Here is a 22420-nt window from a genome sequence, read left to right on the forward strand (position 1 = left end):
TCTCCTCCTGCTCTGTCTCTCCTCTCCTCTTCTCTCACTCTCCTCTCTCTCTCCTCTCCTCTCTCTCTCCTCTCTTCTCCTCTCCTCTCCTCTCCTCTCTCTCTCTCTCTCTCTCTCCTCTCTTCTCTCCTCTCCTCTCCCTCCTCTCCTCTCCTCTTTCTCTCTCTCTCTCTCTCTCTCTCTCTCTCTCTCTCTCTCTCTCTCTCTCTCTCTCTCTCTCTCTCTCTCTCTCTCTCTCTCACTCTCACTCTCACTCTCACTCTCTCTCGTTCGCTTGTTGTTTTAGGCACTCCTACATGTTAATCACCAAGCCTGTTACTAAGGTTTGTTAGAATGAAAACATAAAACGTTCACGTCGCATTCAGTGTAATCTTAAAACTGGGCATCCTTGTTTTAGCTAATCAGCAATGTTATTTCAAATCACAGCGAGTGTTCTCGATCAGCTGTCAGTCAACTTGCTCACTATATTAAAATAATGTCCCAATAAATGTGTGTACTTTCTCCGTCATCATTTTTCATGGATTCTTAATGCCAATTTAATTGTATTACGAGGGGACTTGGAGTGCGATAAGATCCATTTTCACATGAAAAAGAATAGAGGGTTTGAGGCTTTAATTGGTATGAATAGTAGTCTAATTATCACTTCTCTGTCTGCTCTCCATGCTGAGATTATGTAATTATCATGCTGAAACACTGTGGAACGATATTGCTTTTTGTGTGTCATGTCTGAGATGCTGCTGTACCTGACACTTAGCAAGCCATTTAATGATACGTTGGAAAGACAGCTAATTATATCATAATAACGACTTGATGAAAGCAATAAGGCAACCCAATGGATGTGAGCACTTGTAGACTCAACCACATGCAGAAACAGAAGTTTAATCACAGTTCTCACATTGTGAGAATCAAACTAAATTGGCATTTTTTTAATTACAAATGTATTTACTCATGAGGTTATGGCCAATCAGAATCTTTTTTTTCTTTGTTACAAGGTCCTAGTCTCATTATAAACGACGCATTTCTCTGCGAGGGTAGTTTCAGCAAATGAAATTCCTTGGCAAGCTAATCACACATGTATAACCTGCTCATAATAGGATATTCCAATTAAAGCCTACACCTGTCCTACTTGTAGGATTTGTATTTGTTAACATATGTCGGTGCGTGTTCCCCCCTGCAGTGCACATATTTGTGGGGAAGAACCACCAGTTATACCCCATACCGGGACTCCAGACTCTGCCTTCACTTCTGCACAAATTCTCAGCTCACAAGTGCAGTCTCGTAATGGAATCCTTCCAGCGAAGAGGCAGGAACACAACTGACATGCACATCCGCAGGACCAGGGGAGGGGGTAGATGAGTAATCTTACGGAGGGTATGGCGAGCAGCAGCGACAGCAGCAGCAGCAGTAGACTGCTCCTGAAACTTTTTAATTAGCACTAATTACCTTTGCAGGAAAATGTTGGGGCTTGAAAGGATTTGTGTCAGCAAGTGAGAGATCAAAGATTGCGGTGTTGTGCATTTTAATCTGAGCTGTAAAGAGGCAATAGGGAGCTGTGTGCTTGAGCGAGAGAGAAAGAGAGAGAGAGAATATGAGCATTCCGGGTTGTTTAGTCGTCCACCTCCGATAATCCCATCTACCAATCACATCCCAGGTCCAGTCATGTTGTAAGATTCCCGCTTATGTGGAGACATATATATATAAACAAAGCCTTCTTTCTCACATTGTTCATGAGACCGCCTTGTTTCATGTGGGCGGGTGTGTGTGCATGTGTGCCGGCGCATGATTGTGTGTGCATCTCTCCATCAGACTGACAGGCATTTCATAGAGGTGGTTTTTAATGCATGCCTGGACATCACTGTGGCAGGGTCATCCATCAGACACCAAGACAACATCGATCATTTGCCATGAAGAGGGCGCAGAGGTAGTGATTATTTGCTATTAGTTGGATGCTGAGGCATACAAATGGCTGGCAGTTGACAGTTGAACTCACTCAAACATAATGCGGGATGGCTCGCTCTCTCAGGGAAATGTTGACAGCATTGAATCTGAACACTGTAATGACACAGCCATACTCAGGCTGACACGGAACTAAAGGATTTTTTTTTTCTCTCAAAGGAGTCAGTTCATTTCATTTGTACAAGTAGCAAAATCTGCGCTATGGAATGCTCGCCAATTCTTCATTCCCTCTTCTGTGAATCCTAGCAGTCTTCCACAATACCCATCCTCTGGAAAACCGCAGCAATAATCCCAGTGCCAAAGAAACCCCGACCCACAGAGCTCAATCATTACCACCCCGGTGCCCCCGCATCCATAATAATGAAGTGCCTTGAGAATCTGCTGCTACACACCATCCTGGCAATTGTTAACCAACAACTGGACCCCCTCCAATTTGCCTACAGGGCAAATTGGGGCACTGCGGATGCTGTGGCCTGGCTGCTGTACCTCCTCCTCCAGCACCCGGATTCTCCAGGCACCTTTTCCAGGATCCTCTTTGTGGACTTAAGCTCTGCTTTCAATATCATCCAAAGGCACCTGATGATCCAGAGGCTACACCAACTCAACAATCCCCCACCCCACATGATCCATCTCCTGCAGATCCTCCTTAGTGACAGATGGCAAGCTGCTCGGGTAGGCACAACAAAATCACCTGCACTCTCCACCACCAACGCAGCAGCGCAGGATTGTGTAACCCATCACTCCAGCACCCCATCCTCATCAATACCGACATAGTTGAAATACTTGCTAGCTTTAAATATCTTGTACTCACACTGGACAATAAACACAGCTTCGACCAGTATACAAAGGACATCCAAAAAAGGAGCCATCAAAGACTATCAGTCATCCATAAACTCAAAGGACTTTTTGTCACCCCCCCCCCCCCCCATTGCCTCCTTTGTACCAAGGTATTGTCCAGCCTATCCTGCTCTACTGCTCAACCTGTTTCATTAGCATGCTCTCAAATCACAAACTGGGTCAAACTCACACGCATAACCAACACTGCTGCCAAGATAATAGGTCTCCTCACGCCAAACCTCTCAGAGCTCAGCTGTAGGACCATCACAGGCATTACAAATACAATAGCACAGGACATCACACACCCACTCAATCGCCACTTCACTGTACTGCCCTCTGGGTGCAGGTACGGGTCTCTGGGGTGCAGAAGGGCTCGCTTTGGCAAAAGCCTGGTACCCGCAGCCATAGTATCCCTAGACAGGATGACTCATTGAAGGAGCGAGTTGTTTTCCTGTTGATTTGCTTGCTGCTGTTGTGTTGTACTTCATGCATTATTACTGTCTGTCATTGTTGTGTGATAATGTGTGTTAAGCGTAATGGTGATTCTCTCTGTGATGTACAGTGCTGTGGAAAAGAATCTCCCCCCAGGGACAATAAACTAACTGTCTATTCTCTAAATTTGAGCACACTTGCCTCGAAATTCCTCCTTGCTATTCTAAAATCACTGAAAATCATGTTCTCTTGTGCTTATTTTCTTAAAAAAAACCCAACAAGATTTTAAATGCACATACACACCAATACACAGCTGCACATACACACACATGCACACACACAAACACAGGTGGTGATGATTACTTTATTTATATATATACACACACACATATAGTGACACATTGTAATTGAAAATGATGCCAATATTTATCATGTATGTTAAAGAAATCAACATTAACAAACAATACGACTACTACTGATAATAATAACAATTATAATTGTAGTAACAGTAATAAGCTTTATACTAATAAATACAATAAGCTGCACTCTGACAAATGGTATTGTGAGTGGCTGATAATTTAGTCTCCTTGATTCTTAGTTTTGTGTAATTCACACATTTAGCACTGTACGGACGTGTCTGCACATTTGTGCCTGTCCAGTGTGTGGATGAATTCCTGAGAGTGTGTTTGTTTGTGCCACAATGATGTATACACCCATTGAGATGCCATCCCTGAATTGATTTTCAACTCTGACTCACTGAGAGAGGAGCATGTTTGTCATGTGAAGAGACAAGCCCCATCTTTCAATACAAACATTTACAAGAAGCATGGCCGTAATGTGAGCACAGCCCTGGTGCTCTTGGCAAGGAACGTCTCTTCTAAAGGAGCGTGACCTCTTTAAATACAGTTGACTTGCACCCCTCCGTCTCTGCTGACGATCTGTTTTACCAGGCATATCTGAATACTCATCCCTGTTGTATGAGGCCAGAAACAGCCACTCTCCCAAGTTATGCGGCAAAAGTCACTTAATCAAAAAAACTTTGGGAAAACAAGACATCAGGTTTTCTCCTGTGGTTCGAGCATGTCTCTTCTGTTCACCCTTCCCTGTCAAACAGGCACCTCCCCTCTCACATTCTGCCTCTCAATAAGGTCATTGTTGGAGCTTAGACTTAAGCCCGGGCCAGGCCAGGGTCAAACCAGGTTTATAAGGTCGGACCTGTCGGGAATGTCTGTCAATCCCTTATCCCTGGGCCCGAGCTGATACAGGGTCATCAATCAGACAAGGATGGGAGGTGCAAGGAGAGGCGCGAGGCCAGGCCATGCTGACCTCAGTGGCTTTGATGTGGTCTGGCCCTGGCTGTGTGTGTGTGTGTGTGTGTGTGAGAGAGAGAGGAAGTGAGAGGGGAGGGGCACTGTCTGATTCACAAAGCTATCAGCCCCTCTGCCAGCTCTAATGACATGTTAGAGAAAATTAACCTCGCACTCTCAGCAGGGATATCTACGGTGGTAGTCCATAACTCAAACTCCGCGGGAGTCACTGTAGTTTTTTTTATCACGCAAACACCGAGGCGCTAGTTTATGAATGTCAGACAAATGTGGAAAAACGGGGCTTTTTTTTTTTTGCAGATATGTTTCACAAATTAATCCGCACTTCACACACAGGAGGCATAGCATCAAGTAATCAGCAGAGATATTTGTTTGCTGTATCAACTAAGAACTTCGCTAATTATGTTTCACAGATTTCTTCGTGCTCAATTTTATACTCCCTGAAAAGATTTTTTTTTCTCGAAATGATGTAACCTTATGCAAAGTTCAATCTGACATGCCCCCCTTAAATCGACATCTTTGATGCTAGTGATGCCTCAACACGGGATATCAAGAGCAAGAATAACAACATTCAAAACAGATTACGCGTAAACCCACATACACAAGAGAATCGCCGGCGGCTCTGAACGTACCCTAATGTTTTGCATTGCCATTAATAGTCATTTGCAACTGCCTGTGAGGAGACGCGTAATCCTCTTCTCATGTGTGAATTGACATGCATTGAAGGAGAGCTATGTGTGTCCTGGACGTGTGATCTTTAAATGACTGCCACCTGAGGCCTGGCGACACGGAGTGAGAGGAGTTGCCACCGTGAGCTGTGCCTGGCTACATGAGAGAGAGAGAGAGAGAGAGAGAGAGAGAGAGAGAGAGAGAGAGAGAGAGAGAGAGAGAGAGAGAGAGAGAGAGAGAGAGATGGGCTAGGGGGAGACAGAGATGGATAAATGGGACTCTAATTCACCAACACCGTCAGAAATACAGATGTGTATAGTCCATATAGTCTAGCTGGAGGGAGCAGTGCTGGAAACAGACCTGATCAAAACTGTGTGGAGGAGGAGGGTGGAATGATGAGAATTTCAGGGCAAAAAATGTGCTTGCGGATAGTGCCATCGTATTTACCACGAGTTAATCCTGGTAATGTATTCATGCTGTATTTAGGTATTTTTTTAATGTTTATTTGGGATTTTTGCAGTGCATTGGGGGTAATGAAATACAGCTTTGTTAGAAGTCCATATTGAAGACTTTTTGTCTGCTAAAAGGAGCATGCTACACTGATGAGCCAAAACATTATGACCACCTGCCTAATATGCCGTTGGTCCTCTGTGTACTGCCAAAACAGTGCCAACCCATCGAGGCATGGACTCTACAAGACCCCTGAAGGTGTCTTGTGGTATCTGGAACCAAAACATTAACAGCAGATCCTTCAAGTCCTGTAAGTTGCGAGGTGGAGCCACACTGGATCGGACTTGTTTTTCCCCACATATGCTCAATCAGATTGAGATCTGGAGAAGTTGGAGGCCAGGGCTACATCTTGAACACTTCATCATGTTCCTGAAACCATTCCTGAACAATGTGTGCTGTGTGATAGGGTGCATTATCCTGCTGAAAGAGGCCACAGCCATCAGGGAATACCGTTGCCATGAAGGGGTGTACCTGGTCTACAACAATATTTACGTAGGCGGCATGTGTTAAATTGACGACCACATGAATGGCCAGACCCAAAGCAAGAGAGGCAAGATTGAGATGGCTTAACCATGTGTGGAGGAGAGATGCTGGGTATATTGGGAGAAGGATGCTGAATATGGAGCTGCCAGGAAAGAGGAAAAGAGGCAGGCCAAAGAGAAGGTTTACGGATGTGGTGAGGGAGGACATGCAGGTGTGACAGAGGAAGACACACAGAAGACAGGAAGGGATAGAAACGGGTGATCCGCTGTGGCGACCCCTAACGGGAGCAGCCAAAAGTAGTAGTAATAGTAGTAGTAGATGAATGGCTGGACCCAGGGTTTCCCAGCAGAACATTGCCCAGAACATCACACTCCCTCCAGCGGTTTGCCTTCTTGTGCCCTTGTTTGGAGATGATCAACGTTATTCGGTTCACCTGTAAGGGGTCACAATATTTTGGCTCATCAGTGTATATATCCTCTTTACATCAATGTACATTTGACTGTTTTGGACAGTCTTTTTTCCAATCCTTCCTTCCTGTTTAGACAGCCCCTTATAATTCACCTTTCTTGCTAAGTTTATTAAAGCCAGTCCAGATCCCGGGATTCCCTGGCCCACTCCCTCCTCTCATTCATTACACTGCCTTATCCTGGCAGGCAATCTGAAGTGTACTCTGGATAGTCCATTATGCACATATGAAGGCCATCATGGTCCCAGTATTGGCCTATTCATCAAACATTTATCTGTTGCCCTCTGAACACCGCGTCAATTTGCCTGTCACTCTCAAACTACGGCCTTTCTACTGGTATACCAGTGCACCGTTTCTCTGCACCATACCCGCCGCTTAAGACGCCAGCCAGGTGATAGAGGAGCCATGGCCACCGGGGCTCTCCAGCTTTTAAAGGTTTTATTTTGATCCCACCCTGTTCTAAAAAACAATGCTAAATACTGCTGCTGTTCCCTCATTAGATCAATAGAAGAGACAACGGGAACTCCTTTGTCTCCAGCTGCAGTGTTGCCCTCTTGGATTGCTCCGCAGTGTTTAGACACTGGATGTCCAGCTTGCTGACAGAGGAAAGCTTTGACGTCATTTCGCCGTGTCTCTTTCACGATGCAGCCAGGTTAAACTCCCAACGATGGCGTATTCTCTCAGAGCATCTAAAAAGTGCCAGCCGTGACTCATTACGGCATGTTTCCCCACACTGAAAATGAAACAGTGAAGGTCATGCAACAGATTAGGTAGAGCCAAGGTTGCCGTCTTTCTCGTTACTCATTTGTTGCCTGATGACTTCTGACATGACCCTAGCACCCACCATTGGCAGGAGTGACTGACATTTAAGCCAATAATGGTTGAAAGTTTTCCTCCCTCTGCTGTCAGCAGTGGTTTATCAATCAGTATGTCTGCATTAGTATTACTCTATTGATCCAGCTGTCTATCTATGCGCTTCTCTGAGTCAGCGTCTCCAGTGTCCTTGTCTGTTTGCCTGTATCCTCTCCCTGCCCCGCTGTGATTACTTCCCGCCTCGGCTAGTGTACGATAATCAGACGTGTGGCAGATATCATCCTCACTAAGTGGCGCTAGTTGCGCTTTCACATATACATGCACTCCAGTTTGTTGGTACATATGAGGACACATACATGTATGCACACTAAAGCACACATGGCTCTATGGTGTATGATGGTGAGCTAACGTAGGCTAGGTGGTGGGCATAGTGTAAAGACGGCGTCGGTGACGTAATTAGCTCTGACAACGAGGCTGATCGTAATTGTCTTAACAAGGAGAGGGTTCGTAGTTTCGCTTCGTTAAAGCTACCCCCCTATCTTTAACGCCAAGACCAGTTTTTGTATAAAATATTTGACACAGGTAATAATTGATACCTTTTCTAAGTATTATACATGTTTCAAATGATAGTGCAATACAAGATGCATGTATAAGAATTTTTATTTTTTTTTAGGTACTTTATTGATCCCCGTGGGGAAATTACGCTCCACATTTAACCCATCCTAGCTGTGTAGCGAGGAGCAGTGGGCAGCTGCCGTGCACCAGCTCCAGCTCGTCTTGCCATGCCTCGGTCAGGGGCACAGACAGGGGTACTAACCCTAACATGCGTGTTTCTTTTGATGGTGGGAGAAACCGAAGCACCTGGAGAAAATCCATCCCAGACACGAGGAGAACATGCAAACTCCACACAGAGGATGACCTGGGATGACACCCCCCCCCAAGGTTGGACAACCACGGGGTTCGAACCCAGGACTTTCTTGCTGTGAGCCGACAGCACTAACCACTGTGCCACATGCCGCAATTACTTATTCCTCTTTCATATTAGTTTTTTCTTGAAGAAAAAAAACCAGGCCATGCTTAATAGGTTACATAGTAAAATCCATATGTAACGTTGGAAAACCTGAGTAAGAATCGCTTTATTAACCTATAGTATACCTTACATTTTGTTCCGTTTATGTATATACATACACATTTAGCACGATGTGCCACCACACGGGATTCACTGCAAGCTGGCATGCTCATGTGTTGCTGGCATGCACTATTTGTGTTTTCCATTTTTGCAAAAAACACGACAGCTTTGGGACCCAAGTCAATTACATTCGTTATTTCTGTTAAAAGTGAACGCTGCTCGGTTTTTAGAAGTTACTTTTCAGTACATCGTCCAAACTTTGTTAGTTTTCCTAGCCCCTGCATTAAAACAAGAAAGCGTATAAAAAAGTAATGAAAACAACTATGGAAATCTGCAGAGAGAGCAAGAAAAGCTGGAGACTATTACAAGTTCAATCCCTGTACTGGAGTTAATGCTGGATGGGACTCAGTGGCTCTCCCCTGGCTGTGAATTTAACTGATTAAATCAGCTAGTGCACGCAGCAGTGGTGACATGAAAACAACAATTAATAAGGCTCCCCCCTGTGCCATGCGGCTCTCTTTAACCGAGCAGCTAATAACATAACCCACAGGACTGCAGCCCATCACACTCACTCACACGCACACGCACGCACACACACACACACACACACACACACACACACAAACACATGCACACACACACACAGGTGGTGATGGTTAGTTAACAGCTCTTTATTTGCAGCATACACCGTTTTTGCTGTACGGTACACACATGTGAATGACTTGTTCACGAACACTGGTTATCCCGTCAGATTATGTGCATCCTCTGCTTGAATCGGCCACCCTCGATACGAGTGAATATGTTTCCATTTTAGCAAAAGCAGACGTCGTTGTGGTCCGACATTTTGCTCTTCGTTCTTCCTGCTTGCGTTGTCATTTTGTCCTTCCTCCTCTTCGTGACCGGTGGGACTGTACATTATGTTCCCTCCCCTACAGTGCTTGTTGCTGCTTGCCATCCATTTGCAGATTGTCATGATAAGGGTGTTGTATTTACATAGCCTACCTCTCAGTCTGCGCATAGTATGACACTGATGCTAGCCAGACCTTGGGGGGGGGGGCAGTATTAGTTCACACTCCTTGTGGAGCTTGTTTAGACCTGGCTGTGTACCTTGAGGTTGTCATGCTGCAAATGTGACACTGTTTACTGGAATTCATAGCTAGCATCATGTCAAGGTTGCCCATCGGCTCCTAAAACATGTGTTTGTAATTTATGAGTGGAACCTGGTTAATACCGCCCTGAAGAACCGGTACGATTCAGTATAATTCTATTTATTGTATTTTCATCATTTCATCTACACTATTTACACATTCAATTATTTGTTTTACTGGTTTTTCGTTCTCTTTAACCATTTGTTGTGGTTAACTGTGAGAAACGGATCTTAAGGGCGGTTCAGAGTCGGGCTGGTCACGGCAGATTTAAATGTCAATGAAGTCGCCCAGGACACTTTAACATGGCATGCTGACAGTCTGTGTCGTGTGAAGGATTAGACAGCACACAAATCGCCTTTGTGCACCTTCCACGACTTGAACTTTGCAAGCCCTAACATTACTTTGAACACCACCCTCTATCATTTTTATGCCTGTGTGAATGTGTGTGTGTGTGTGTGTGTGTATGTGCGTGTGTGTGTGTGTGTGTGTGTGTGTTTGTGTGTGTGTGTGTGTGTGCGTGTGTGCGCGCGCATGCTCATGCATGAGAGAAAGTGGGGGGGGGTTGAGATGACCTCTCACCCCTCTTTGCAATGCATCATAAAAACAAGTGAAAAGGCAGAACTCTTGATTTTTTATTTAAAAACTTTTTTTTTTGATGGGCAGAAAAAAAAAGAGCAGCCTGTTTGGTGTTGTTATGTTAAACTAACTCCCGTCATAGAACAGTCGCAAAAAAGTTTCCCCGTCTGTGATTGCGAGCGTGTTCCGGTTCCACTGTGAAAATGATGGATGACAAGTTAAATTTGTGTCCAGGGAGTGAAGGTGAACTGTGACAGAGTGATTTGTCTTGGGAATGGAGGGTTAGGGTCAGGCGAAACTGGGCGCCTCGAGGCACAAGACATTGACAAATTCATCCTGCCTGCCGCATTTCTGAAGCCTTTTGTTTTGAATCCTGGCTACTCACAAGTGACCCCCATCCCTCATCCTGCCAGCCGCTGAAGGATGCCTCGCCATGCCAGGGGAGCTCAGCGCCACTAATTCTTGTCATTCACTCCCCTGACAGGCCCGGACCCACACACTCCCTTTGCATGTAAGAAAGGGACTGAAATATTTATTTCCGCGCAATAATGGCCGACCAGATTTAGGGCCATATCATTTTTCCTGTTGCCTTATCATTGCAGGTCACTGGCGGGCCTCAAAGTGTTCACTGGGCTGGAAGAGCTGGTCGTCGACAACAATCTGCTCGGAAATGACCTCCGGTTGCCCAGGTTACCCAGCCTCCACACCCTGACACTCAATAAGAACCAAATATCCTTTCACACAAAGCCCTCACTCCTCTTCCCTGCCACCTACATTTTGGCTTACTGACTACCGTGTACACACAGGCAAATTAGGAACTACTTTGTAGTTCTGTCTTGTTTATTTTTTTTTTCATATCTGATATTGTGTCAAAGAACTGTTGTTTTTCTCGTGATTGTGCCTTTGCAGTGATTGTAATTTGTTGCAACAAGAGGCTTGGAGTACTTGTTGTTGCTGAGCCTCACTGAAGGAATCGTGTTTGAACCACAGGGACCTCTAGTGGTGATACACCAGAGAGTCAACACGATAAAGGTGTTTTCACGTTGAGAAAGAATAAAAGGTGGCAGAAATAAACACTATCCAAAAACAAGAGCACGAGCCACTAACCCGCTAATATAGACATTCTGCAGAATGTAATGTTATTTGATGCAATTGATACTGCAGTGCAGAAATATATGATCATGTATTTAACATGTCATTTATGCAGATGTTTTCGTCCTTATTACAATTGTAACTGTACTTCGTTAAAATAACAGGCATTGATGAATTAATCTGTTTATTTATATATTACACTTAGAAGGACCATAGCCATATTTTAACTCACTGATTACAGTCGTTAAGTGTGCTGTACTTACCACCCTAAAAAAAAAAACCCTCTTAAACCGGAATCCTGCATAACCACCCAACATTCAAGACACGGAAACAGTACACGGCTGTTTATGATCAGTCAAAAATGTGTGAACCTTCTCTTGTCGTTTCAGAACAGGTTTACCAATGTGTCCTGTTTTCCTCTAGTTGAGTAGTAGGAGGTAATGATGCTCACACAGCCATGAACACACGTGCGCGCACACACACACACACACACACACACACACACACACACACACACACACACACACACACAGTCAACATTAAAACTAGGGCTCCTTGAAGTGTGCGTCTGGGACTGTGTGCTGAGTTTGGTTGTGAAGTGGTCGGGCACATGCTAATAGGCCAATTATGTACATCCTGCCATGGCACATTGCCATTTTAGAGCTCAAGCACTGCATTAGTGCAGTTGTATTTTGACACTTTGGGGCTCAATTTTCCAAAGAAGTGAATGTATTTAGTGATGAATGTGCCTGCTTAGGGGCTGTTTGTTTTTTCCACATTTCGCAAAAGTTTTTCCACGGCACGGCTCTGGGAAGCACGGACTGTTTGAACCACTGGGCATCCATCATTTTGTCACTGTTTCTGCACCCGGCCACCTAGGAAATGAAAGAGAACGAGATAGAGAATGAGCGAGAGAGAGAGAGAGAGAGAGGAGAGAGAGAGACAGACAGACAGACAGAGCGCAACAGCCAAATGTCACTACTATATGCCAAACCCTGCACCTTAAATTGCCCCCGTGTCTACCTACTCTCACAAAGCCAGTGACTGGCCCCTTTGAGTGCCTCAGTAAATTTGACAGTGATGTGTTTTAGTGCAAGGAGGCCAGGGAGAGGCTGTGAAGGGTAGTAAATGCTAATGTAATTAACAGCACTGGGTCCTTGACATCCGCCCTTTGACACCTGACTGATATCGAAGCCCTGCTGGAACACTTGGCTGACGTGACCCCGGCACTGGAATACCTAAGCCTGCTTGGAAATGAGGCCTGCCCCAACCAGCTGGTCAGTCCGGACAAGGACGAGGACGACTACCAAAGATACAGGTCAGTTGTTTAACTGGCGCACAGGGATGATGTCACACATACATACAGATGTTCTGCTTTCTACTTACTATACAATAGATACCTGGAGAGGATACATGGGCAGGTAGATAGATAGATGAATGGATGGATAGATAGATAGATAGATAGATAGATAGATAGATAGATAGATAGATAGATAGATAGATAGATAGATAGATAGATAGATAGATAGATAGATAGATAGATAGATAGGTGAGTTGATAGGCAGATTAGAAGTCCTTAAGTGTGTCAGTCTGTTCATGAGATAGTTCAGAGAGTGCTTATTTGGAGAGGGAGCTTCTTTGTCGGTGTTGGCTTTTTAGATGCCGGTTTTTACTTTCAGCCTGATTCACTTTACAAGCAGATTGTGGATTCAACCACATCACTCTAAAAGCTTTGTCAACTGGCCCCTCTACACTCCGGTTTGTAAAATGGATTTCATGTGTGACTAGTCACTGCCACAAATGAGTGTTTACTACCCTGCCGTAGCGGAGCAGATGATGCATTAAACATCAAGCCAGGCCTCAAGCCATGCAATACGACCACCATTTGTCAGGGTCCTTTACATGAAATGCGATAAAAGGCGAAAAGCATACTCTCTTTTGTCTGTTTTAGCCCTAAGTGCTTGTTTCTGACTCTGTGTTGCTTATTAATCATTTACCACCCATGCCTTTCTTGAACAGCCTTTCTTTCTACTCTCTCTCTCACTCCGTCTCTCTTTTCTCTCTTAGTCTCACCCCGACTGCCCCTCCCATCTTCTCTTTTCCCCTTCTCTTCTTTGCTCATCTTACTGGCAAGGAAAGCCATTCCGCGTTGACTGACAGCGTCTATGGCCCTGTGATGTAATATTCATAATGTGTCACGTAGTAAAACATCAATTTGAGTGTGATGCAGATTTCATGTCTGACAAGGCTAGGCAACATGCAGGTCATGACAGCTCTGGCCTTGGGCAATAAATACCCAGCCCTATGCATCACTTGCACTCGGTCTTTCAGATGCAATAAGCTGGTGTGCTACATCGCTGTTCCAGTTAGTCTAATTACAATGAAACAAACAGCAGTATGTATGCAGACACAATTACACCGTCCGCGGGGAGGTCAAACGTCCTGCTTCCAGCCAGTCCCTGCATGTCCTCAGTGGCCATTTGAGGTACTGCAACAACAAGGCTGGATCTGTAGACTATATAGACTGTCGCTACTGATAATGTGGCATCCAGCTGCACATGGTGTCGAATTGAGAATTCACAAATTTTGTGACAAGAAAAGCGACTCTCGCCCCGAATCTGCCTCTGTGTCTATGATGGTATATAAGGTAAAAGTGGTTGGCTTAGAACGGGCAGCGGGTGATGATCCCCCCCCCAACCTTGTCCCGGGAGAGCTCATCGTATGGTCCTGTCTCCTGTTATGGGCTGATCAAAAGCTCCTCGCACAGTTGTAGCCTTAGGTGCCCCCGGCCACCAGCTTCGCTTTGTGTTCACTCAGCCTAAATATAGCCACGGAATAATTCACTGAAATGCATTTTACTCAGCCACGTATAACTAGTCTTTTATAACACATTTAACTTCTTTTAGTTTTTAAATCTGAGACTTTTTAATTCTGACTTCAAATCTGTTCGTCTTTAACATCGCTTCAGGGACATAACCACGCTCAAATTTTAGACAACTCCTCCTGGTGTCTTCATGGATTCACCATATTTAGTGCTGTCAGATGAGTGTCTGACTACTCTTTTTTTTATTATTTTTTTTTATTTTAATTTCCTTTATTATTGTTTTTTTATGCTGGTAAGTCCCTTTGAGATCAAAATCTCCTGTCCATATTGTTCATATACATGCACACATGTGTTCTGTAAAGCCCCTTGAGGCAAATTTGTCATTTGTGATATTGGGCTATACAAATAAAATTGACTTGATACGTATAACATACAAAAAATGCAACTTGATTATTGATTGATAAAATTAAGATTTTTATGGGGGGATTTTGAGATACTTTATTGATCCCCATAGGGAAATTATGCTCTGCATTTAACCCATCCTAGCTGTGCAGCTAGGAGCATTGGGCAGCCGCCGTGCGGCACCCGGGGACCAACTCCAGTTATTTTCCCATTGCCTTGGTCAAGGGCACAGACAAGAGCACTAACCCTAACATGCATGTCCTATTAATGGTCGGAGGAATCCGGAGCACCCGGAGAAAACCCACCGCAGACACATGGAGAACATGCAAACTCAACACAGAGGACAACCTGGGATGACCTCCCCAAGGTTGGACAACCCTGGGGTTCGAACCCAGGACCTTCTTGCTGTGCGGCGACAGCGCTAACCACTGTGCCACCATGCTGCCAAGATGATTCAAAGCCTAAAAAAAGATGACAAATTCAAACTCATAGGTCAACATCAGTTGCTAAAACAGGTGCAGAACTCACATCATCATCTTCATCATCAGTTCCGTAACCTATGGAGGTTGTAGGAGCACAGCTGATGCCTCAACAAGTCTCAGTTGAGTCATCATTGTGCTTCAGTAGGGGGAGTACCTGGTGGTCCCTATCTCCTCTCCAGGTGTGGATGGCCCTTGGTTCACAGAGGAACTCATCGGCCCTTTGACAGGTTTTCTTTTTAGTCCTGCTGGGTGTCCACACACCCTCCTCACAACAACTCAAGTGTTGAAGTAGGGGTGCTGGTTTAGTCACCGACGATCTGACGGTTGCAGTTTAATCAAAATTTTTTTAATAAAATCAAGAAAAACGGCAAGAGGAATAACTTAACCGCTTGCAGCAACTGGTTCCAGTACGCAGTAACTAGAGGCCCGCTTTTCAAATTCAGAGGTGATACGAGGGACACTAGGCAGAAACAAGTCACTGCACTGAATCAGAGTCAGAATCCTGTTTATTGGCCATGTAGGTTTGCACATACATGGAATTTGACTCCGGTTTCATGGCTCTCTCGGTGTACTTAACATAGAACAACAACACTACAACACAACAAAACTCATCATTTGAAGTGTATAGCTACTAGGGCTCCAAATAAAAGGATTAGACAAATAGCCTGAACGTAAACCAACAATGATCTTATAGATAAAAGTGGAACCTTCTATGGAGAGTCAAGGAGTTGCTTCCCTCCCCCTGTTCTCCTCAGCCCTCCCTCCCCTCCTCCCACTCTGGTTGGGTGTAATCATTAATATCCCTATTGGCCAACACAGCCGTGTCGTCTGCTCTGACCTTGCGATGGGAGGTTACCTATAGAGAGTAACCTCTCTGAGTGTCTCCCAAGGGCATCTTCACATTTCATCACCGAAGTGGCCCCCAACATAGGCTTTAACAGAAGGAAAGGCACAGGATGGGAGTAGGGCCTCCTGCATTTAAGTGCTGCAGCTCCCATGAGGAAAAAAAAGGAGCTAGTAGGAGGTTGAGGAGCAGGCCGTTTTTCCCCCCCTAAATAATGCCTTTCTAAGAAGTCATCATGGGGATGTATAATAACTTCACTGCTGTCCCCCCCCCCCCAGTCTTCTCTTTGCAAATGCAGCTGACCCCAATACAGTGTCTATATAAATTATTTTATATATTTTAGCTTTTTTTTGTGGATTTGATTTTCTGATGTGGAAAAACTTTTAACTTGCATATTGATCCAAGCAGGATAAAGAGCTTCCCCTCCTTATAATCCACAGGCGTTGAAAAGTCGAAGCCGGCTATGCCACTCCCTTTCATCGCCATCGCCGTCATCAATTTGGCAAGGCTCCTTGCACATAGGTCCCGTCTGCACCCCTGTCTGCATCCTTTCTCACTCTTCACTTTAGGTGCTGCGTGCATGTCTGTTTTGGCTGCCAATCCGGCCCTGACATACTGGTTCCTCTACAACCCCCCCCACCCCCATCCTGCATATGAAAGGATCTGTTGTCATCTATGTATTCAGACCATTATCTCTTGACATTTCTCTCCCTCCAAATGAAAGACAGAGAGTGAGTGTCTAAAAGCTTAGAGAGATATCTGTGATGCTGCCAGAAGGACAGCTCTGGCAGAGGGGCTGTGTCTCCTTTCCTCCCATTTATGCGCCGTCCTTCTTTTTAACCGCTTTGAAGGTTATTGGTTATTGCATACAAGGAGATAACTATCACCGTTTAATCTATGTAAACTAGGCCCCTTTTCAAGTTTGTGCAGATGTCTGCATTTTTGCATATTAGAGTGTGTGTGTCAGTTTGATCAGTGGGCCATGAATCACCGTTGGTTGAGGAGATGTTATAAAGGAAAATTATCGCTTAAACAGCGTTCCACTTTTCACTGTCAGGTACTTTGTCCTCCACAAGTTACCCCACTTGAAGTTTCTGGACACCAGGAAAGTTACCGTGAGAGAGGTGATGGAGGCAAACGCAAGAGGAGCGTTTATGAAAGTGGTCAAACCCAAGTCCGAGTCGGTAAGTGAGGCGAAGTCCTTTTTATTCCAACACCACTCATTACAGTTATTCCGCCAAAGTCCACCAAACGGGCATTTCTCGTGCTTTTGTGACCCCCTCAAACCCCTCTTTCCTTCTACCCTTTTCTCTCTTGCATCCCCCCTGTCTGCCCGTGCATGCCTGGGTGTCAGTCTTCCAGTACAGAGATCCTGGGACTGTAGCCCTTTGGACGGAGGCCTCCCCAAGCCCACTTTCCCCCTCTGATTGTAGTCTCCCTTTAATAAGGCTGTGTGTGCGTGCGTGCATGCGTGCATGCATGTGTGTGTGTGTGTGCATGTGTGCGTGCATGTGTGTGCGTGCATTTGTAGATGGGGGTGTGTGTGTGCGTGACCACGGTCTGACCTCATTCTGTATGCATGAGTCCAGATCAAAGTCGACGGGCGGCTGTCCAGTCGCGCTTGTGTTGCCAAGTGTGACATGGCTGGCGATCGGAGTGACAGCTCACGTATACGCCGGTCACAATCGCTTAATTATCCACAGTCCGTGCACTTATTCCTCCCTCTCTTGTTTAGGGCCACACAGACTAATTAGAGTTTGGGAGGTTCATCGATGTACCCTGCTGAACCCCTTCTCAGCTCATGCCCTCGCCCTCCTCTACCCCCCCCTACCCCCCTCCAATAATGCAATATAAATGAACAGCTTTTGCTAAGATTTGATTTCATGTAATTGTAAGGTCATGAAATATTTACTGTTCAGATCAGCCAAGCTTTGTTGTCTCAAGGTCTCCGGGGCTCTGACAGCGAGCCTGGGAGGTAAAAATGGATCCGGAGTGGCAAGAACAAAGCCACCCGATGACAAATCAGAAGCATGTGAGTTGATGCGAAGTTCAAAAGTGTGCAGGGAAAACAAAATATTTATCATTTTAGACAATCAAGGAAGATAGTGTGCTCTTTTAGTGTCAGTTCACGTGATGCCTTGTGCTTGATTCTTCATGCTAGTGGCAAGCAAGAAAGCGAAACACTGAAGTAATTTAACCCCAGTCTGGCATGTTTGGTAGATGGAGAAAAGTGGAATGAAAACATTGCTCATCCACTTTATATAAAAGGAAGCCGGGGACCTTTACAATGCGTTTTGGCAGGGTAAAGTCACTTCATAAGATTTTATTTACATAGCTTGTCAGTGGAACAGAAATGTTTGCCTTTGTCGCCACAGCCTTTGATGAAAGGAAAGATAATCCAACTGATTCTGGTTGACATGATGTGTGTGTGTGTGTCTGTGTGTGTGTGTGTGTGTGTGTGTGTGTCTGTGTGGGTGTTTGTGCATTTGTTATTTTGAGCCCGCTGTATATAATTATTTATTCCCAACGCAAGAGAGAAGAGTGCAGCTTTGATGAAATTTCACCTTCCTCCCATTATATTCAGTGTGTGTTTACGCCCCGATGTGTTTTTTCCACGTTGCCATGATGACTGATCCTTATCGGCGGCTCCGGAGCGGCTCGAGACAATGCGGCGTTTGAAGAGGGGAAAAAGTGTGACTGGACATATCCCGCGCCTGGGCCCTGCGATGTCATGGCAGCTTTTCTGTAGCGATTGTTTTGAGGTAGATGAGACATGATGGTTTGGCTATAACAGGCTCGGTGGAGCATGTGTACCTCCCGCCTCTAATTGGCTCCATCATCAGAGAGATTGCGGGCTGACCAATAGTGCGGGTCACCAATTAACGAGTGTCGCCGACAAAACGGGGAGAGTAGGGGGAGATGATGGCATAATTAGATATTTGTGTTTGCTTTTATGTCTGGTGCAGCGGGGTGTCGCTCATAACAGTGGCACACGGCGTCTGGCATTTGCTGCATTACAAAGGATGGTAATTAGCTGTCTCGTTGTCTCTCACACTATCCTTTGAGTCTCAATTAGCACTCGCGTTGGAGGGAAAAGAATTCAGACCACGGGAGTGATTTATTTGGAAACTTGTTCGTTTTGCGAAGATCGTTTTTACAGTCTCGGCCTGGAATTAATAAGGCATGGTGTTTTCTTATGCCAAAAGTTTTGCCATTTTTATACTACAGACCACTTACTATGTATAATGGGTCGAGTAAATACATAGGAACTGCAGTTCTATAGGTAACTGTATTACATGGTTACAGTCAGACATGCTCTTTCATGACGGCCTAAATCAGAAAAAGGCCCCTTTCTTCTATCAGTTCATTCCCATAGGATGATGTATTGGAATAGGTCATGGATACGCAGGGAGAGAGGCAGGGTTGAACTTTGGAGAACTTTCTCGAGTCACATCAGAATGGAGTGTGACCACAGTTTAAACTGCTTTTCAATCATGCCATTATGGCGTGGCATTATGGGACGCCACATGGTTCTGATAAAGCAGTTATGGTCTTTAGCACTATATGAATAGCATAACTTTTCATACATTCCCAACATTTTCCGTGTCTCCTAAATCACGCCCACAGAACCGAATGGCTGGCCGATTTTAGGGGGGGAAAAAAAGACAAACGCACTACCAAGGGACCCACACACACGTACGCACGCACGCACACACACACACACACACACACACACGCACATGCACACATTCACACAAACAAATACTCCCTGGAAAGAAATTTGCAAGTGCAAAACTGTCCAAATAAATGTTTAGACTAAAGGGAAATCTACACCTTCATCTGAAAGAGTCAGACAGAGAAGGATGACAGCATAGACTTTGAGATTTAAGAGTCCTTGTCGATGCCGTGTAGACAAGTCATCTCACTGAAGGTGATTTTGCTGCTTTGCTTAATTGATCCGGTGTGCTTTCATACCCTAGTGGGCATAGCGCTAGAAATGGGGGGACGACGAGCTGTTACTGACTTGTTGTCTGTACGTTTTGTTGTTTGTCAGCTTCAAACTGTTAGCAGGGTAATTTTCTTCTTTGGGTTTTTTTGTTGTTGTATTGGATTCCTGATGGGAAAAAACAAGTAATAGGACAAAAAAACTGAGCCAGAGACAAAAACAAATGAGAGAGAGAGAGAAAAAAAACAAGATGAACGAATACCTGAGGTAAACAGGGAAACTCAGTGGAGACTATTGAAGTGTTTCCACCAAACCACAATACTGAGCAGAGTCAGTGTGGAAAAGCCTTGAGCTGTATTTTGGGAAATTGGGCGTGTTGGAATGCCATAATGTGATAATTCTCTTTGAGGACTTAGAGGTCATGGAATGAAACGGCGTTAAACCACGTAGAGCCATTTGAATTACATCGGGCTGCTTTCGGAAAATACATGTGGTAAAGTTTGGCCGGGTTCCTCCGCCTCCCTCCGCTCTGCCAGGGAACCCGCATTATGTTGCCGAACCTTCAGGTTTAACTGACCATGTCTATCAAAACACCGACAGCACACTCTGTTTTCAGATCCCAGGCGTTGCTAAAATAAAAAAAAGAAAAGAAAAAATGCACAGCACATTTCACCGGTAGAATAACATTTTGCTCCTTGCCACATGTTAAAGAGTATTTCACAGTAGATGAAGTAAATGCTCGGTCGTCCTGACTAAGCGCGGCCTGCTAGTTACATCGGCCGGTACGGCTGTTCCTCAGGTGTCACTTAGATTTTGCCCAAACGAAGAATTTGACTTGGTTTTCTAGTAGGGACATGACTCTTTTTTTTTTTTTTTTTTTTCCCTCCTGCATCCTGTGTATAATGCAAAGCAGACGGCGTTGCAGGGTGGCTGAAGCCAGCTCCCCAGGTCCCATGAGTCTCTGCTTGCAGGGTAACGGTTCTTCGATGGAATTGGCGGTGACAGAGCCAGGAAAGTCCTCAAGTGGATCTTTTCAGTTCTGCTTTTTCTTCCCAAGACATTGACCTGTTTATCTCCATGGCAGACAGCAGTTCATTTTAGGTTTTGCACACAAGGAAGCCGTCCAAATCTAAGATAGACTGTTTGGATCAAGGTCCACCCACAAGTGCTTGTCTAGCCTGGTGTTGGGTTTGAAAATGCTACGCGACGTTTCTTAAAACGTTTCAGAAAATCCCCCTGTGGTGTTTTGAGGGAACTCAGGTTAATTTCAATGCGGTGCCTTCTTAAAAAGAAGTGCTAACTTACAGACGGCCGCGCCGCTCAAATGTAGATAATGCTTCTTGGATCAGTTTGCGATGGCAGCAAACGAGAAGGAGCGCCCCCTTCTCTGATTGTAGGTTTTTCCACTTTGAAAATAAATGTGGGACCCGGCGCTAGATTTGTCAAGATGGATATCTTGTGCAGCGTTTGGTTGTGCATTTCTGATGCATGACTGTGGCTCTTTTTTTTTGGAACGCCGCTCTTCTGGAAAGGGAGAGCAGCGAGGATTTGCTGCAGATCGGCCACTTTGCTTCCTTTTTCAGATCTCTCCAGTGCGCCCCTTCAAGTATGTTGCCACGTTCGTCTCCGTGCTCGAGAGTTATGAGTTCCCCGAAGCTTTCAAACATAACAAACAGCGTGCAATATCGCGCTTTGTGAATGTGCCTTCAGTGGGTTTGCTGAATGATTTTACCGAACAAATGTGTCCTCAGAGAAAACTCAAAAGAATATGGCTCTCAACAGGGGGAGGAGATGCAGCCCAACAGATTGCTGTGGAGGCAAGTTTATTACCATCCCTCTCTGTCAGCTAAGTACCACATTTCCAGCTGCAGTGATATATGTCTTGATTTGCCCGCATTCGTTTTCGACGCACATTCCTGATTCACTATACGTACGGGTCGAGTAAGGACAGGTTTCCACATTTAGAAGTGGCGTTGGAGAGTATGTAGCCATGAAGCCTCCAGTCTGCTTTGCGTTCAGCAAATGTACACACTGACAGACTGTGATCTGCTTACTTTCAAGTACTGCCCCGCTCCCATTATTCACCCTACCTTACCTAATGTCTGGATACCATTTCATTGCATCATTCAAGGCACCGCTGTTCTCAGGCCTTAAAGAACAACTTATCCCTTTAAAACGCCTGTTTGAAATTGTTTGAATGTGTTTAGTTTCATTGATGCTTGAAAGATGCCGTGGCCCTCGTGCCAGCATGTGTGTGCATGTGTGTGTGTGTGTGTGTGTGTGTGTGTGTGTGTGTGTGTGTGTGAGTCTGTGCTTGCGTGCATGCGTGTGTGGGTGTGTGTGTGTGGCTGTGCTTGCATGCATGTGTATGTGTGTGTGTGTGTGTGTGTGTGTGTGTGTGTGCATGTGAGTCTGTGCTTGTGTGTGTGTGTGTGTGTGTGTGTGTGTGTGTGTGTGTGTGTGTGTGTGTGTGTGTGTGTGTGTGT

The 22420-nt window shown here is 45.1% G+C and overlaps 1 protein-coding gene across 1 annotated transcript in view; it reads left to right on the forward strand.

Annotated features, from left to right (window-relative positions):
- Positions 1-22420, forward strand: part of lrmda (leucine rich melanocyte differentiation associated) — a 236344-nt gene that overhangs the window by 150101 nt on the left and 63823 nt on the right. The window contains exons 3-5 of the mRNA XM_056292394.1: positions 10947-11073; positions 12615-12754; positions 17046-17172. Coding sequence (XP_056148369.1) covers positions 10947-11073; positions 12615-12754; positions 17046-17172 — 394 coding nt within the window. The remainder of the gene's footprint in view (positions 1-10946; positions 11074-12614; positions 12755-17045; positions 17173-22420) is intronic.

Source organism: Lampris incognitus, chromosome 13 (assembly GCF_029633865.1).
Source record: "Lampris incognitus isolate fLamInc1 chromosome 13, fLamInc1.hap2, whole genome shotgun sequence".
Taxonomy (NCBI): Eukaryota; Metazoa; Chordata; class Actinopteri; order Lampriformes; family Lampridae; genus Lampris; species Lampris incognitus.